General features: G+C 33.4%; 1 protein-coding gene across 3 annotated transcripts; it reads left to right on the top strand.

Annotated features, from left to right (window-relative positions):
• Positions 1 to 1,790: 1,790 nt before the first annotated feature.
• Positions 1,791 to 14,522, top strand: LOC133204167 (transcription factor E2F8-like). Of its 3 annotated transcripts, none has more exons than XM_061339918.1 (12): positions 1,791 to 1,909; positions 4,353 to 4,956; positions 5,050 to 5,129; positions 5,435 to 5,565; positions 6,035 to 6,176; positions 6,399 to 6,469; positions 7,377 to 7,461; positions 7,688 to 7,831; positions 9,338 to 9,409; positions 9,955 to 10,023; positions 11,006 to 11,152; positions 11,780 to 14,522. In XM_061339918.1, the coding sequence occupies exons 2-12, from the start codon at positions 4,355 to 4,357 to the stop codon at positions 12,958 to 12,960; spliced, it is 2,724 nt and encodes a 907-aa protein (XP_061195902.1). In that variant the 5' UTR covers positions 1,791 to 1,909; positions 4,353 to 4,354; the 3' UTR covers positions 12,961 to 14,522. The 3 variants fall into 3 exon arrangements, with proteins under 3 accessions (XP_061195902.1, XP_061195901.1, XP_061195903.1); XM_061339917.1 differs by lacking the exon at positions 1,791 to 1,909 and adding an exon at positions 2,384 to 2,733; XM_061339919.1 differs by lacking the exons at positions 1,791 to 1,909; positions 9,955 to 10,023 and adding an exon at positions 2,387 to 2,733.
• Positions 14,523 to 19,894: the final 5,372 nt, after the last annotated feature.

The following is a 19,894-nucleotide window of genomic DNA, read 5'->3' as shown; positions in this document are numbered from 1 at the left end:
CCATCCTGGCATATATCCTTCTCAATTCAAACATTCCTTCTTTGGCAACTAATCTCTTTACACCTCCAACTCTATAGCATTTTTAGGCCTTCTTTTTCACTGCAGCTCTCATAAAATCAGCATAATAATATAGGCTTTTAATACCATATTTTTCTTCCATTATTCTCACATTTTATCAGAGCTTACCCCATTTCCCTTCCACATCTTTTCACCCCCCTCCTTCCCCCCCAATCAGTTCAAACTATACTGCAACTTTCCATCCTCCAAATCAGTTCAAACTACATGTATATTGTGATTTAAAGTGTCTCGATTTCTTTTCATTGTACTATGCCCTAGCTGAACTCGTTATTAATTTATCAGATTATTTATAATTTTTTCGCATAAATTTTAGAAATATGCTTTTCTAGATATATAACAAGCTCGACTTCAAATTAATCATGCACAAACAATACCAAAACAAGTTAAAGGTGTAACAAGAACAGGTTGGGAACAATCGCCCAAATGGGATATTAAATTTACAATGCAAAAAATGAAAATTTTTTATCTTGGCTATAAATATCACAAATCGCATCTAAGTACTTATAAAGGAATAACTTTTGGTTAACAAGTCTTTCTGTATGAACCACTGTTTAAGAGATTGATCCCTCGGAAGTTCGTAAACTTCTTGGGCATCAATCTATCAACTCGTAGGATTGCAGAAAAACTTGCTTGCCAAAAGTTAATTATTCCTTTTACAGTATTTTGATGCGGATTTATGATATTTGCCAAAATCAAAATTTTCTTTTTTTTTGCACTGTAAATTTATATCCCATTTGGGATATTTTATCCCAGACGGGTTATTATATCCCATTTGGGCTATTGTTCCCAACCTGAAGAAGGGTTTGAACCCAAGACCCCTGGATGCCAGACTGACTTATCCAACTTCCAGCAAAGAAACCTTCCTACACATAACTACCACATTTTTTCGACTTTTGTATTTGTCTCCATCCCCTGAAAATTTACTTGCACTTGAACTTCCAGGGTATGGCATCATACAAGAAGTGATAGAAATGTGACAAATTACCAACCAACATATGTCCAGCCCACCCCAACCTTAGCCATATGCTTTGCCAACCAAGCTAACTACTAGCAAAAGATCTGCTAGAATGCTAAACAGGCAAGATACAATGTCTGTCTCTGGTTTCAGAAATAATGCAATAAGAGAATATATATATATATATTACAATATTCCATGATTATATTGTTATTCATAGCCTTAAAAAGGAAGCTGTATAAATATCTAAAATTCTTCTTTCTTAATCACCTGACCTAATTAAGCCACCGTTGCAGATAGGATGCTCAACAATGCATTCCCGCTACCCTCAACCTCGGCATGCATTTTGCATGCAAGTACCGATTTTTTGCGGGAAATTTTTTTATTGAGAGTACTACGTCATTAAAATGTGTGTTTACAGTCTCGAAACAGGAATCTGGGTCATGGTTGACATTGATCAATATATTTTCCCGCAATATTTTTTCTGTTGATGTTAACGAGTTGTATTTTCATGGAATATTTCTTATAAAAAAAGAAGAAACAAATATTTCCTTAAAATTAAAACAAAATATTGAACATAAGTTTCGTCTGAACATGTCATTCCATAAGTACATAGATTTCACCGACGCACTGACTAGACATGTTTGAAACAAATGACCTTTCGACCAGCCTGCTGACCCTTGATCTGTCATCACTTTTAAATCTGATTGGTCGAAGAGTTAGAGCCTTAAATAGAAATTTAATTTGATTGGTTGTTTGAAAGTGGGCGGTAACGCGGTAACTAAAACCTCAACATCTCGCGCCAAATAACGTAGCGAACGAGTCATGGAGGGTGAAATATAGCAAGATATCCTCTGTAACGACCCACTAATTATGGTAATGTAGACCATTATTTTATCATTTTAAGAATAGAGCTTCTTTATGGTGTTTATCTAGCGTCTTTCGGTAGCAATATCTAAGAATCATGTGGATTACACGTACTGAATGTGCATTTGTAGGGTTGTGTACTTCTTCAATCAATCAAACCGATACCGTTAGTTCGCCAAATCATTTTTATGTTTATCAGTGTTAGTATAGTATTCACTTTTCGTATTTTATAACATGACAGGGTTAAGACCAGTCCCCCTGGATGTACCAGGTCAAAATGATAAACTTGTTACGACCTATCTCGTTCACGGGAGGGTCACTCAGTAGGAAGCGTCCATCGTCTGAAAATAGGCCAGAAGATGCTTTTTCAAATGTTTATAGCCATCAATATGCCTCTTACTGTGTTTAAAAGGATGTGATTGTGAAAATTTATGATTAAAATATGTGAATGAGAGAGAACGTAATTTTTCCGCGAACAGGAACGTGTCCATTCTCAGTTGTGACCTACATATTTGGCGGAACCTAAACTACCCGATCCATAAATCAATATTCTTACCAATGTCCCCAGGGTAAATTACGTAAGGAATGGTCAGTTAAACTTAATAACTTTAATTATTAATCATTTGATCAACATTTTTATACCTAACGGTTAAATAATTGCTTTCTCACCGATGAATTAACAGATGTGCATATGAGGGGCCGCTATGGCATACGATCACGCGCCAAATTCGAACGCGCTAGTATTCGTCTATCGTTTGAACGCCAACAGGAATATTTGGGAATAATACGAAGAATATTTTATATTTTTTATCAGTGAAATAACCATAAAACAGGTAACTATTTTTCAATGTCCAAAAGATTGTGATATCTTTGTATTTTTAATGAAAAAAAAAGCTCGGTAAATCACAGAGACGATTGGCGCGGTAATATGCATATTGTTTGTTTACACTCGTACTTGAAACATACGCCAGTTTTATTTTTCTTTGTCTTGCCAAAGAGTATTACTATGATGGTCTCTCTGTTTAACGTCACCAATAATTGGCATGTAAAACATTTGAAAAGAAGATGTGGAAAATATAAATAGAATTTAGAAGTTAAATGAGATTTGATAAACAACAGTGTAGTATACAGTATATAAGAAAAAGATTTTTATAATTCTTATATCATGGTAAAGAAAATTTAAGCATATATTTGTTAGTAATCAGATAAATTTTATTATCATAAGCATACATGCCAACTTTTGAAAATTTCCTTGGGGGAGATTGCGCGTAACGACATTTTTCAAAGTTCTAAATTCGCGGCATTTTGTCGTGAAAATAAGTATTTGTTGTTTTTTTTTTTAAATATCAGTCTAATACCTTGTATCATATATTATCACTACTTCATAGTGTTTTCTTCTCTATCAACTTCAACAAAAACACAATATTATTTGAAATTTAAAAAAGAAAATTTTAATCAAAATTATTTAATATGTTAATATAAAGATAAACATTACCCCCCTGCCATAAGCAATGCAGATATTGCATGGATAAGGATGTTAAACTTAATTACAAATAAGCTATTATGCAAGTTACTAAAAGAGTTCATGCAGTTACTGTTTTTGTCTGTTGGTAAATTACACATTTTATAAAGCTACTAAGTCACAGACAATTTATTTGTATTTTTTTAAATCAAAGGGAATACTAAGAAGAAGTCACTTTAAATGTTTTCATACAAAGTCTGTAAAAGGCATGATACGTCTTCTCCTTTCTAACTTTTTGTGAACCACTCCTGGAATTCTGCTTTAAAAAACTAACGGTTTGTACTTGAAAACCATAGTACCTATGTTGCAGACGCATCTTTTCAAGTTGGATTTTGGCAGTGTCTTTTCCATGATCAATGACGTAGTTCGTAATTATAGTGAGAAATGCTGTATTTCCTAAACTTGAAAACCTTTTATTAACAGCTTATACGTATATTGTCAAATTTTGCTGTAAAGTGTGATTTCGTCATAAGTTTGTATCCTGTCGTGTGTATTTCTAAAATTTCCACATCTGGCATGCTTGTCTAGGTTAATATACACTGTTAATGAGAATCGGGAGCAATTAAAACCACAGTAATGACTGGTTGCACAGTTGACACCTTGTTGATTACCTGTTATCAGCGGCAATAAACATATATCTACTGATAAACATTCGAACTGCCATCTTTTTTCACACGGAAATGCGGTATTATTCAAAGCGGATCGGTAAAAAATCCGGAATTCCTAAAAATCGGTAGAAATGGGATTAAAAAAATAGATCGGTAGACAAGCGGTAGGTAGGGTTAAAAATCGGTAGACTCCCGAAAAAATCGGGAAAGTTGGCATGTATGCATAAGACATTTTTTTTAAATTATGAAAATCGATTTTTATTTACATAACCCTTCAGATGTATATGACCTAATCTTATGTATTTAATTTCTTGTTCTTCAGAAATGACAGAAATAAATTCATCCTCACTGTATCTTCTCAACACAAATCCAGTTATTGACGAATCCATTACTGAATCTAATTCCAAAGTAGACAGGATACCATTTTCTCCAGTCAACAGCCAAAATACTTGTGTTTTTGCAAGTAAACACAACTCTCCAAGAATCAAGGCATCAGCTGACAAAGAAAACATGAAAGCCAGAACAAGATCTAAAAAGGAGGCTTCTCCATTAAAAGACAAAAAATCATCTTCAAAATCAGACAAATCTGAACCTCTTCCAAAGTCAGAGAGGGTGAAAAATGACTCTGAATCTTCAGTGGACTCTATAGGTGAAAGACCCTCTACTCCGACGGAAAACCCTGAAACTTCAGCGCCTCTTACCCCCACAGCAAATCTTAAAATGCTTTTCAGTGCTGTAAGTCCAGAACTAAGGAACAGAGAAAAACAGTTGGAAGAAAATGAAGGGAAAGACTGTGATGAAATGGGAGGAAAATTTAAGCCCCTGAATCTTGATGCAGAACTGGCAGCTTCACAAGTTGAGGATGAAAATGGAGACTGGAAGCCAGGATCTCGAAAGGAAAAGTCCTTAGGCCTTCTCTGTCAAAAGTAGGAAGTTAAAACTTATTTCCTTGTAATTTTATTTATTATAATAGTTTAATAAGTTGAAAGTGAGGTTGAAATACAATGTTAATTTTGTAGGTTTCTTCAGAAGTACCCAGTGAATCCTCAAACTGAAGAAAGTCAAGAAATTTCACTTGATGAAGTAGCAAAGGAATTAGGTAACACAAATATATGCATATATTTATTTTTAAAAAGTTGTGAAAACATTGTTATGCAAGAAATGCTAATGGACTTCAAAAGTTTGAATTTTTTTTTATATATTTCAATTGGTTACATGTGTACTGATTAATGTAGAATAAGGGTTAGATTCTAGTTTGTTTAAACTTCTTAAATTGTCCTCTGGCATACCATTTCTTTTCTAAGCTATTTATGCAAGATGCACCATAGAGTGAAAAACTTTATGACAGAGTTGCATGAAATGTATTAATTTCTGGTTATTAAAGTGTTCTATTGTATTTTGTAGCTGTAGAAAGGAGAAGGATATATGACATTGTCAATGTTTTGGAAAGTGTGGAGATAGTGAGCAGAATAGCCAAGAATAAGTATGCGTGGCATGGGAAAACTAACCTAGTCAATACTCTAGCTAAACTAAAGGTGAGCTTTTCATTTTATGTGTTTTCTGTTGTACAGAATCGAAGAAAAAAACAAATAATTCCTCATCCTATTTTATTTTTTCTGCATATTAAAGATATGTACCACAAACAATTTTTTTTTCTTCCACGCAGAAGTGTTACCTTGCTATTTATTCAATATTTCATTTAAAGGATATTTGATAAGGAAATTTTAATCATGTAAAATGTGCAATTATTCTGATGAAAATGTTTCCATAAACTTCACAGTAACAAAACTTCATGATATTTTACTTACCAAAATTTTTACTGAATTGTAAAGTTACCTCTTCACATGTGGCTTGGCCAAATGTAAAAGTTATTTATCTAAGCAGATATCTCTTCTTTAGGGAGAGAGGCACCTATTTAAGCAAGAAAAAATTTAAAATAAATTTTAAAAGAAAATTTATTGTGTTATCCTTAAACAGTAGAATAAATTCCACACACTATTGTAGGCATTAGCAGATGCTGAAGGATTTGGAGAATTAGTGCTAAAAGTGAAAGATTATGAACTGAACCGTGAACTTGCAGAGCAGAATGGCAGTGTATACACAGCTCCCCCTCCATTTATAATGGATCCAGACAATCCTAATGCAGGTATGAGGAGAATATATTTAATTTTTTATATATTTAAAACAATTACATGTACAAAAATGATGAAGAAAATAATCCAAGCTTTGCTAAATATGCATTCCCAATACTGGAGCACATTCATGTAAAATCAATTATGAGAAAGACTAATTTTGTGACTTGTAGTATTCCTATATTTTTAAACATTACAGAAATTTTTATTCTGATTGCAAATATTATTAATTACAGCTTTACTGAGGAAAGACAAGTCATTAGGCATTATGAGTCAGAAGTTCCTTATGCTCTTCTTGGTGTCAAAGGTAAGTTTTATCATAAAACTTTCACATGTATTAGAACATCAATGTACTCAAGTATGGTCCAATATGTAGTGTAATGTTTGGTCTCAGACACTAAAGTAACCTGTTGCTATAATAGCTTATTGTTTCCTTCCATTTTGTGTCATCTATAAACTTGAATATATATTATTCACTTGGCCGGCTAAAGCAAAACTTCATTCATATTAATCATGGATGTTGAAGAAATTTCAACTTTTTCTTGAAATGTAGGGTCAGGTCCTCCAAAAGATAGATTTTTAAGAAGAAAAGAATGAAAGAGATTTTTAAAAATCCCATGAAAGGGATTTTTAAAAATCCCATTCTGTAAAACTACTAGAAATAGGCCAATGTAAGATAAAATTCAAAAGAAAACTGGGAAGTCTTTTTTTTTTTTTTTTTTTTTTTTTTTTTTTTCAAGATGTACAAAGAACAAATGTGAATAAACATGCAAACATGTCCATGAAGCTATTTTTAGCATTAACCTCATTGTTTATATTTACATTCCCTTTATTTCTTCAAACCATTGCCTGCATTTATCAATAAACACCGCTGAGTATATCACCTCTACAGATTTCTTGAGCAGTGGCTGTTGTTCCATCAATGAAACGTACAATGACATATATGTCAATAATACAGTATTTCATCTACTAAATCCTAGTTTAATTGATTTTTTTTATACAGATATAAATATAAACAATAAATTTTTTTTTGTTTGTTAGTATGGGAATTAATGTTGAAGTTGTTGCAGATTAAAAATTGCATTTTTTCTGCAACAGCTGGAACATTAATTTCCATACTAACAACCAAAGAAAGCATTTTATTGTTTAAATCATGTCAAATATTTTGCAAATTAGCTGAAATTATTTTCACATGGAATTCTATTTATTTTAAGCCTAGAGTGGTCAACTTGGATTTGGCAGCTAAAATCCTAATTGGAGATCCAAATATTGACAGGACAGAAAATGCCAAGTTCAAAAGTAAGGTTCTTCATTGTTATAACTAGAGGAAATCTTTACTCGAGAGAAATATTGAAGGATTTTGATCAAAAAGTTTTGATTATCAAATTTATAAATTATTTCTTAAAATGTTATGACATTGTAATCATGTTTGTGATTTAGAGTGTTGTTGGCATTTTCAAAATAATTTAATAATATTATTTTTCAAATAAAGATGTATTCATGAGTATCTCTTTTCCTGTTTCAGCAAAAATAAGGAGACTTTATGACATTGCTAATATTTTAGCAACTTTAGACCTTATCAGGAAAATTCGCATCACCGACATCAGGGATAGAAAACCTACCTACCAGTATATAGGGCCAGATCTGGAACAAGTTCATGAATTAAATGGTTTGTAATATTCAAAGTCCAAAAACATGAGATAGAATGATTTTTATGCTAAAGTACATATTTATGTTATATATACAAGGTATTCAATACTGCAAAATGGGAAAGGACTAAATAGACTAAAAGGTATTACCTGCCTCCAAAATCAAACTTTTATGGAGAAACGATTGTTTACTTAACCATTTGAATATTGCTTGACTTCATATTATTAATTTATTTGAATCAGTTGTGATCTTATTGGAGAGGCTAGATAAGAAATCAAGAAAATGATATAAATTTTTAATTTCTATTATACGGTTCACACAGAGAGTTATATTCTAATTAAACGTAAGTTACTGCGAATTAAATTTGAACCACATTCTTTTTTATGGACAATTTAATAAAACATTATTTTAACTAGAATTAACTACTGTGCATCAATTACTTTGCATTAACTCTTTGTGAACACAAAGCGGAATTAATTGAAATTAAATTTTGACACATGTGTAATAGCAAAATTAATCCATATGCCATATGTCGATGGTCAGATATGTCAAGTTACTTATGCTGATTTTGAGTGATAAAAAGGAAAATTAAGTTTATCACAAAAAATGTATACAAACACAATGACATTATGTTAAATGTATATCTGCTCTGCGTAAAGTGATGTGATATGCAAATGATGTCATAATAGCCCCTTACTGTAGAAATAAAATTTTAATGCACATTATTTTACTTCACATTTACTGTTATGTGAATGCAATCCACATTATTTTGATCCACTTCACATTTACTGTTATGTGAATGCAATCCACATTATTTTGATCCACATTATTTTACTTTGCACTTATTTACTGTGAATTAAATATTTAATGCATTTTCCTGTGAACAGGGCATAAGATCCTGAAAAAAGAAATCCTTGATTTTTGAGACAACATATATGTCTATTAGGAAATGCCAAAGGCAGGTCAACCCAGACTCAGTCTATAGATATGATGTGTAGGATGATATTCAGAATCAGAATTTTGGCGTTTTGTTTATTTTAAGATAAATGGGAAACCCCTACTTAGTGACATCATGGAAACAAAATAGCTAGTTATATATTTATTTATTCAAGACAAAATCTGACTATTGCTGGATTAGGAATATGCCCTTACTACATGTAGTCCTTTTCCAGAATAAAATTTGAATTTGATTCTTCAATGATAACTTTCCAATTCCTGTAATTGCAATTTTAAGATTTCTTTTTTTACAAGTAATACCAAAGGCATGGGGTTGGAATGTTATACAATTGGATTTCTTGCAATTTTCTTGTAGCTGCAAAATTCTGGAGATTAATCTTAATGAAATATGAATTTATATTTAAAACAATTTTCAATAATTTAATATAAGCTTTATAAACTTCCAGTGCTTAAAAGTTACACTGCAAAATACAGAATAGTCATGCACATCTCTCGTATCAAAACCTCGGGACTTGTTTATATACTTCTTTAATGAATCTCCATTATCATCTGTCCATGTCTTTTACAGTGTGTTACCATGATGGGTATCATCGACCGACTTCTAGACATTCCATGCTTGACTGTGTCAAGAACCAGCAAAGTATGTATCAATTTTTCTTTACATGTTACACTGGCTAGAGAAAAATAAATCTCTTTTAAAGTACAGTTGAACTTCGGTATCTCGAACACTGATATCTCAAATACCATGGATATGTCGAAGTGATTTGGAAGTCCCCATCACTCATTCTTTAACTATTTTATCCCTGATATCTCGAATACATCTCGAAGTTTTTTCTTGGTCCTATCAAGTTTGAGATGACGAGGTTTGACTGTATATATGGAACAGCCATTTCTTTATGTGTATGGAATCAAGGTATTCATACTTTGCCATTTCCTGAAATTTTGATATACAGTTTTTTCTGTTTCTTTGTGTTTTGCATTGGATTGGATTTTCTACTTGATGTGCACTGTTTTTTACTGAAAAAAATAGGTAGGCCCTTCCTAATTTGCTCTCGTCAGCAAGTGGACTTGTAGCAGATTAGCATTCATCTCTTCCAGTCAATACTTGGGAACAGATATTGAGGGCGAAAGTTTTGCTTAGTTGAACCAGTTTGTGTAGAATGAAGCATTTTTCAATTTTTGCAGTGTCTGAAATTCTATCAACACATGGTTACCGACCTATTAGACCAAACTCACCTTTTAATGATTGCAAAGGTAGTGTTTCTAAATATATAAAATTACAAATTGAAGTTGGCATGGTTTTTTCTAAACTAAAAGGAACTTTTTTCCTCTCTGGTGGTACTTCATTTTTTTTCACTACTACTCAAATTTCTGGGTAACATGAAATTCATTGAGCATCCGTCCATTACAGACTTTATCCATACTCTTAAATTTTGTCCATTCATGGGAATTAGTGAAGTTAGCTTCCTTGATACATTTCAAGTTCATATGAGATCTGGATTTTTCTAATTTTCTAAAAGAATGTACATTTACAGTACTATGGGTTTCTAAATAAACTGCTTTCATCTATGATGCATACATGTATGGTCAATTGGTCATATGTTGGAATATTTCAAATAATACAGCTGGATATCTTTATTTTGCCAGATAAAATGATAATTAATACAAGCAGTCAGTATCACATTGAAATGCTGTTAAAAATTCAAGTCTGTTATGATCTTTCAATTTAAGTTTCTTAAAAAGAAATTGTCAGAATTTGTAAAGGAATATTTGAAACCTTTGACAAAAAATATTTTTTAAAAGCACGTATTCTGTTGTTATATCCATTACCGGATCATTGTCCATTCATGGGAATAAGTAAAGTGAGGAACTCCACTCAGTAAATGTTTAAATCATATGAAGATTGATTTATTGATGGTTTTCTCTAAGGATCAGAAAGAATATATACATTTACAATATATGGGTTGTTCCTTAATAAATTGTTCTGATTTGCAATAGATATGATTGTGTTAAATTTTTCAAAATTAGGATTATGAAGCTGGATATCTTTATATTGCCAGATAAAATGATGTTATATGCAGTCGGTTTTACATAAAAATTCCAGTCTCGTAATATTTCAATTTAGTTTCCTTACAAACGGAAACAATTGTAAGAATATTTTAAGAAATATTTGACACTTTTAAAAAAAAAATTATTCGAAAACACCAATAGTTATTGTTGTGTTATCCTTTTCCAGGGCTAGGGGACGGGGCTCCCAGGAAGAATGTAATGCCAAGACATTCCTCTTTTGAGCAAATCTGTCAAGTAGCAGAGAAGGAACGAGACAAATTATACGCTTCAATGTCACAGCCATCAAGCCCAACAGAGAAACACAGTTTTGATGGTAAGATCTGCACTTAACTGCATTCATAAGGGACTAGAAATTAACTTTGCCAGCACTGGAATAGATCTGCATTTATACATGCACATATACCTTTAACAGTTCACAAATATTGTTAGAAAATTAGGCCTAATGAAAGCCAGAATGGTAAAATTTCAACTTCATAGACCTTTTAGAAACTGGAGAGTATTTGCATCATATTGTTACTGTAAACATACTTTTTTCCACGAGGTCATAATTTCGCAGAATCACAATTTCTGTTCAATCCGCGGAATGAAAATTACACAGATTTCTTTGCCTCTTTATGCCTTAAATGTACTGTAAGTACGCTGGGACAAATTTCCACAGGAAATTTGTGATTGCGTATGAAGTGTAATCCCCCCCCCCCCCCCCAAAAAAAAAAAAAGAAAGAAAAAAGATTAAATCTACAGTGGGTAGAGGACAGTTGTTTTTTTTTAGTATGAAAAAGTATTCATGTGGTGCTCAAGATTTTGCATGGGAGGCAATGTATAATTGAATATCCTTCATTACTAGGGGTTAAAAAAATTTTATCAAGTGTGTGTAAAATTTTCAAAAAAAATTCTTTGAAAGTGATTTATTTTTTTCATTGATTCCACTTTTCATTTGCAGATTCTCGAATGACCTCAAGTCAAGAGGAGCCAAGCACCATTCGCAAGAGTGTTGGTAAACGAATCATTGTTAAGCAAAAGGGTACAGAATTCCAGATCATTCATCCTACAAAAACAACAGTATTGAAAACTGATGCAGCTACTTCTACCGTGCCAAAGCCCTCAGGGGGTGTTTCCAAAGATACAAAGGCTATGGAGACGATAGTTATCAAAGCCAAACAGAGTTCTTCTCTGCCATTGACCCCAGATCAGATAAATGCTGTACTTAAATCGTTGAAAGTGCCAGTACCTATCAAAAAGGAAGGTGAAGTGAAGGAAATACAGAGTCCGGTCAAAAGTGAGAATACGCCTGAGGCTGGTGCCTTTCAAGCAGTTAAGAGGGCCTATGTTCTGCAGAATGGAGAACCTGAGGTGAAACGGTTTAGACTGGAGTATCCCTCACCGCCCACTGATGAGGACGAGGCCAAGTCAAAAAAAACTTCAAATGATATCAAAGGGAAAACACCTCCTCAGAGAGCTTTAACCTCGGAATTCATGGATGCAAAAGGATCCCAAAGCTCATCAGATGTAGAACCCTCTCAGTCAACTGATTCGTGTGATTCAGAGGTGTCAGGGAGTAGTAAAAACAATCAGGGACAAATTCACAGAATTGCAGTACAGTTGCCAAACCAGCCACCTACCATATTGCAGTTACCTTTCATTCAGCGCCAGCCAGCCACCTCAATTTCTCACATGCAGATCATTCAAGGCGTTCCGATGAGTGCCACTGATGGTTCAGGACAAGCAGTAAACTTCATGGTGCCTGTAACTTTTAGTCCTCCCCTTACCCCCAACAGTAGCTCCTCCCCTAGTCCAACTGTGTTCACATTTCCAGGGCAACCAACCTTTGTGAACCAGCATCATTTAATCGGTCAACCACCAGTGAAATTGTCACCAATTTCTGTTTCCATGGCCAGTGTCTCTCAGAATAGTGCTGTTCAGTCCTCCCCAATCATTCCCCAGCAGATGATCACCCCCACAGAACGCCCTACCCCTACTGCTAAATTCTTCAGGAACACACCTGGAGGCCTGATTCCACTGTCAACCATTTCAGCTGCAGCCAGCAATTTTGCAGCCAAAGAGGGTTTGGCAACAGCAAGGAAGCTTGACCTCCCTGACCTCAGTGCTAATGACGTCTGCTGAGCTGATCTCATGTTTTATTGATATGTAGAGTATTCATATTTAAGTTAAAAAGTATAAATGTATTTTATTGAGGAATGATTGCTTGTTTTTTGTCTGAGGAATGTGACCTGTGCTGTCCTTTTAACTGTAGTTAACTTGATGGAGAAAGTATGTTTTAACTTATGGCTTATGTCTAATTTTATGTGGTGCACTAAGATGTAAATATTTAGACCAAAGTATTTATTCTCTGCACAAAAATGGTGTATTTGCATGAAATAAAATATTTTTTGTGGTATTTATTATGTGAACCCTCAGATTTTGAAATGAAGCCTAGCTATATATGTTTGCTTAGTATTTGAATGCGGAATTAGCGATACACTATATGTGTGGGAAAATCTATATCTTGAAAATCTACAAGGAAAAATTTGTTTGCTAGCTTGCAGTGTAAAGGATGATATAGCAGGGCAGATGTTAGGTGTAAAAAAAAAATGAAATGTGTTTTCTTGTACCTGTGAAAAGTAGAAGTGTACAAATGTTTGGGCTTAAAAAGTGTTGTAAAATATGTAATTGGAAAATATATACTAATGTTGGAAGAGAAATGCATATGTAAAAATGTTAGGGGTTTGAAGTGTAATGTGTAGAATAGTTGAATGTTAGTCGGAAATGAAGTTCATGTTTTCTCACTCATTTCTAAGATGTATCTGGGTCCATGCAAAATGTACAAATGTTTGACTTGCAGTGTGTCATATAGAATGGTAATGGGAAAATATATACCAATGTTGGATGTAATTGTGAAAAAAAATGTTTGTAAAAAGGTGATTGCTATAAAGTCGGGGTACATGAATTTTTCTCTTGTCTGATTTTGGGTCTTAATGATTCGTCGCATGTTGTTTGACGTGTACTTGGAAGAAGGCTGTCTGAATTTTGTAGAACTTTCTGAATGCATTTGAGTTTGACAAAGAAATAATTTGTGGCAAACTGTGATAGACCTTTATTGTTTAGTTTGTCATCTTTGTTTATCAGTACATTGTGGTTGTAATAATTTTGATAATTTAAATCTGTAGATTCCAATTTGTTAAGTTTTTTTTTTTTTTGGAAGATTTTTTTAGGCAGCATTCATAGTACCCAGTACATGCATGTAATGCATATATGTTTTGTTTATTTTATTTATTTTTTTCCTAATCATAATAGTTTTATTTTTGCATGGGCAGTCTTTGATATTTTTTTTAAATATACAATATTTGAGCTAGCTCAATATGTTTATTTTATTAATCAATGAGTTGAGAGGAAGATCAAGGAACACTGTGTAGGAGTTATCTTCCCTTCATCTAAATCCACGCACAGTCATCATTTCATTCCTTAATTATAATGTTTTAATTAGCAAACAAATCAGCTCACTTTATTCATGATACTCCTTTGTTTTTGTTGGACAACAAATATTGTTAAGTTGTTTCTTTTATTATTCTATGTTTTAACCCTACATAGTGCACAATTTTTTCCAATATAATTGATTAAATTGCTGCATGAAGTCAAATTGTACATAGATAATTGTATATAAAGGAATAATAAACTATTTAATGATGTATTATGACTTTTTTTGTATATTTACCACAATCAGTAAAAGGAATGAAATACAGTTGAACTTCAGTATCTTGAACATTGAAATCTTGAATACCATGGATATGTCGAAGTCACTTGGAAGTCCCAACCACTTTGATTTGATATAATGACTTTAATCTCAAAATATGGAACCCTTGGATCTCAGTTTTTATACGCCCGTGTTAAGACGGGACATATTATGTTATGGCGTTTATGTCCGTCCGTCCGTCTGTTAGCTTTTTTGTGTCCGGTTCATAACTTTGATACTATTAGGCCTAGAATTATCAAACTTTGTCAGCTGATCATCTTGGGTAGAAGGTGTGTCGCACATTAAAAGTAGGTCGCTCTGACCTTTAATTAAAATGCTATGGCCAAATATGGAAAAATCCTCTCCTGCTCATACTAGAAAACTATTAGACTTAGAATCATCAAACTTGGCCAATTTATGCATCTTAGGTAGACGGTATGTTGCGACCCATTTCAAGGTCACTGTGACCTTTAATTTAAGTGAAATTTTTTAAACATAACTGTGTCTCTATATCATTGAATTACACAATCCCAAAAAATGTAAGAGTGTTGCAGTATCCTTATTAAAAAGCGTTAAATCAAGAAAATACTTATTTTTTTATTATATACTTGACAGCAATCTATAACAAATGTAATGTTATAAGAGAAATTCCACCTCTCCCATGGGTGTAACTATCAAGCACTGGTCAAGGAGAATTTTGATAACAGAAAATTGCATGTCAAATTAGAGAGAAATAAATGAGTTTTAGTGTGAGGAGCTAATTGGTAGAGCATGTCTGATCAAGCAGGTGTTAACTAGATATCTCTTGGGAATTGGACAAAGGAATCAGTCGTGTTTGATTAAATAGATTTTGTTGGCTAGTCTAACTTTTAAAATGCATTTGGTGAAAAGTAATTAAAACTAATTTCATATTGTAAAATATACTAATTTGACTGTATAATATAATTAAAACTAATTATAGGGGGGGGGGGGGGGGTACTGGAATCAGCATGTCCATTCGTCCATATGCACTGCAGCTTAAAACCAGTGCCCCCGTATGGCAGCTTATGGCGAAGGTTAAAGTTTCTTCAAATGCAAGTCAAAATCCAGGCCAAAAGATAAAAAATGTTGATACCCAAAGAAAGGTCTTGTCTGGAGGAATACACCTGTGAAATTTGAAAGACCTAGATACAACTGTTCAAAAGTTATGGCGAAGGTTAAAGTTTTTTAAATAAAAGTCAAACGTCAAGGTCAAGGTCAAAGTGGTTGGTATCCAAAGGAAGGTCTTGTCACAAGGATTACATATGTGAAGTATGAAAGCCCTAGCACCAACCATTCAAAAGTTATGGCCAAGGTTAAAGTTTTTCAAAAGTAGGTCAAACTCCTACGTCAAGGTCAAAAGGCAAAGTGGTGGTTGGTATCCAAAGGAAGGTCTTGTCGCAAGGATTACATATGTGAAGTATGAAAGCCCTAGCTCCAACCATTCAAAAGTTATGGCCAAGGTTATAGTTTTTCAAAAGTAGGTCAAACTCCTAGGTCAAAGGGTCAAAGTGGTTGATATCCAGAGGAAGGTCTTGTCACAAGGAATACACATGTGAAGTTTGAAACCCTAAGCACCAACTGTTCAAAAGTTATGGCCAAAGTCAAAGTTAAAGTTTTTCAAAAGTAGGTCAAACTCCAAGGTCAAGGTCAAAAGGTAAAAGTGGTTGATATCCAGAGGAAGGTCTTGTCACAAAGAATACACATGTGAAGTTTGAAACCCCAAGCATCAGCTGTTCAGAAGTTATGGCCAAGGTTAAAGTCTCATAAAATTTTGCAAAAGTGGGTCAAACTCCAAGGTCAAGGTCAAAAGGTCAAATACGATGATACCCAAAGAAAGGTCTTGTCACAAGGAATACACAAGTGAAATATGAAAGTCATAGCTCCAACCAATCAAAAGTTTTTGTGTTTCTTTTTATAAATCTTTATAACAAATTTTTAAAAAATCAACAGAATGACATGAATATGCATTTTTACTGCAATTCAGACTACAAAGCAGATAATGCAGATCCATTCATCCCTAGGGAGTAATGAGTGGACATGCATCCAGTTAAAGATTATAATTAATTAATGGGTTCAATGTAGGAAGGCTAGCTGTCTCAATCATTTCTGTTAGAGCATCTCTGATCAAGCAGTTCTTATCTGTATCCTTTGAGAATTAGAAGATCTACTAGTCAGTTTATAGCATATTTCATTTGATGGCCATGCAGTCTTTTATTTTCAAAATTAATTTGGTATAGATTAAATTGTTAAGACTAATTTGATATTGTTTAATATGATATTTTTATTTAATTGGAAATGGATAAAAGGCCCTCACTGTTTAACTTATGTAAAATTCAACATGTCAGACTCACAAATTACTTTTTTTTTTACTTGTTATCTCATTTGAAATTGAAAATAAATACATGTAAATATTTTTATTGCTTTTGCCTGTAAACATATCCCCCGCCCCTGAAAAAAAAAACATTTGGTATGAATTTGTGAAATAACAATTCATGATACCTGTAAAAAGAAATTATTGTTTCACGGGGGGGGGGGGAATAAATATCCTGTTTTCGTTGATTTGTATAGTGATAAACACAATTTAAGTTTTACCAAAATTGTAAACATAACCCTCTTCGCTTTTTCAAATAAGTTATGTTAAAATATAGGCAATATCATCCATAAGCAGTAGCAGTTGGCAGTAAGCAGTGAGCAGTTGGCAATAAGCAGTTCGCAGTAAGCAGTTGACTGTCGTGTATGGAATTCCATACGTTTGTGAAGGGAATTTTTTTTTCTTTTTCTTTTTCTTTTTTTTTTTTTTTTGCTTGTCAAGAAATTTTTGGCTAGAATTTTTTTTTGACTGGGATGGACCCCCCCCCCTGAAAAAAAATCCTGGATCTGCCTGTGTCATATACAAGTTTAAATGTGTCATATACAAGTTTAAATTGAAAAATTCTAAATGTTTGTAGAGGACAGTCCTTTGTATCTTAAGTGGATCGTGAAAGCAATCATGGTCTTAAATTGCATAGACATGGCATTAAGCATAAAAAACAAGAATAAATTATCTAATAATAACCAGTTAATGTATTTTTATTATGCCCCGTATACAAGATTCGGGGGTATATAATTTTTGCCCTGTCCGTCCGTCTGTCTAGATGTCTGTCTGTCTTTTTGTTCGCAAAAACTTTAACATTGCCCATAACTTTTGATTTGTTGGAGCTATGGCTTTCATATTTCACATGTGTATTTCATGTGACAAGACCTTTCTTTGGGTACCACCATTATTGACCTTTTGACACTGACCTTGGAGTATGACCCAGTTTTGCAAAATTTTACCGAACTTTAACCTTGACCATAACTTTTGAACAGTTGGTGCTAGGACTTCCATACTTCATATCTGTAATTCTTGTGACAAGTCCTTTCTTCGGATACCAGCAACTTTGACCCTTTGACCCTTGACCTAGGGGTTTGATCTACTTTTGAAAAACTTTAACCTTGGCCATAACTTTTGAACTCTCATACTTCACAAATGTAATCTTTGTAATAAGACCTTCCTTTGGATACCAACAACTTTGACCTTGAAGTTTGACCTACTTTTAGAAAACTTTAACCTTGGCCATAACTTTTGAACGGTTAGTGCTAGGGCTTTCATACTTCACATATGTAATCCTTGTGACAAGACCTTCCTTTGTATACGAACAACTTTGACCTTTTGACCTTGACCTTGGAGGTTGACCTACTTTTGAAAAAAAAAATTAACCTTGGACATAACTTTTGAACGATTGCTGCTACGGCTTTCATATCTCACTTGAAATTCACTGTGAGAAGGCCTTTCCTTTGGCACCATTAATTTTGACAATTTGACCTTGACCTTGATGTTTGACTTACTTTTGAAAAACTTAAACCTTTTCCATATCTAGTCAATGGCTGCTGCTAGGGTTTTATATTTCACAGGTATAATCCTCGAGACAAGACCTTACTTTGGGCATACCAACATATTTGACTTGCATTTGAGAATTTTTAACCTTTGCTATAAGTTGCCATGCGGGGACATCAGTGTTTCACAAACACATCTTGTTTTAAAGTAGATACTGATAATATTTAACAGATAAAATTTAAGATATGTAGAATAGGGTTCAACGTATATATTAAAAAATGCAAATGTTTCCACTTATGTTTAAATCTGTTAATCAATTATCAAAGAAAATATCTTGGTTACCACTCTTATTTAGACGCACATAAACAGAAGTAAACATCAATAATTGCAGTTTTCGTTCAACAGCATAATCATTTATGTTTAATTGTTTTGATTTTAATTCCCATAATTAAATAAATAATTTTAATTATTTTCTGTTCATGTTCATTGTGAATTTTGTGTGATAGCGTTTTCTTGTAGTTTCGAATACTGGCATTTTTTTTTTTAATTTATTTGCTTCACTTATTTTTCTACATTTAAAAAAAAATGATGTCCATAGCTCATTATCTGAAAGAAAAGTAGCAGCGCCATTACTCGAAGACAAGAAAAAAAGTCCTTGTTCTCATTAATTTTGCACCGGGTCCCATGCTTTTCACCGGTCCCACCCTTATGACCGGTCCTGAAGTAGATGAAATTCAGATTTGCTTAAACGAAGAGCCGTGTCCTCTATCAAGGAGTTGTATACTTAAAATTTGCTGGCTTCTATTAAAAATCCCAATTCATCTCAATAACAACTGTGCCAGAAAAGAGTAACCTAATGTGAAAGCTTCTCTGTGCAAATAATTTACATTTGTTCAAACCTTGGCCCCCGGATGTAGGGTACCGTGGGGCCACAGTAGGGAATCAATATTTTGCATAGAGATATATGGATAAAAATCTTTAATCATCTTTTCTAGAAAGCTGGCCTTCAGTTTCATGTTTTATAAGAACATGGCTGGGGCTGAAATAAAAATTCAAGGATTATGTAGATTTTTTTTAAAATTCAAGATTATCAGGGCTACACCGAATCACGACACCAAGTCATATTTTCAATATATGTAAAGATTCCAGAAATTGTGTGAATTCAAAGTAATCATAAAATCATAAACCCAGGAGGGACTAAAACTGGGAATAACATTGAACATAATGAACGTATACGATGAAAATAATCTCCAGAAATAATTGATATATTGAAACATCACCATGTTGCGAGGTTTCAAAAATGGTGAACCTTGGAGCTATGGTGGGGCCACAATATGGATTCAAAAGAGTCTGAGGGGATTAGGTGAGCCATGTACCGACGCCGTTCATCGGAAAGGACAAGATAGGCTAAGACCCCTTTTTGGCCCCTGGTTTGGGGTGTCTTTTAGAAT

The sequence above is a fragment of the Saccostrea echinata genome, unplaced genomic scaffold (assembly GCF_033153115.1).
Source record: "Saccostrea echinata isolate AGI-Se365-2 ecotype Australia unplaced genomic scaffold, CSIRO_AGI_Sech_v1 ptg000052l, whole genome shotgun sequence".
NCBI classification, from domain to species: Eukaryota; Metazoa; Mollusca; class Bivalvia; order Ostreida; family Ostreidae; genus Saccostrea; species Saccostrea echinata.
This window is presented reverse-complemented; position numbering and strand designations above follow the sequence as displayed.

Coding starts and splice junctions, on each gene's coding strand:
- LOC133204167 (XM_061339918.1), top strand. CDS start 4,355: ATGACAGAAATAAATTCATCCTCACTGTATCTTCTCAACACAAATCCA. Junction 6,470..7,376: donor TGCTCTTCTTGGTGTCAAAG/GTAAGTTTTATC, acceptor ATTTATTTTAAG/CCTAGAGTGGTCAACTTGGA. Junction 11,153..11,779: donor AGAGAAACACAGTTTTGATG/GTAAGATCTGCA, acceptor TTTCATTTGCAG/ATTCTCGAATGACCTCAAGT.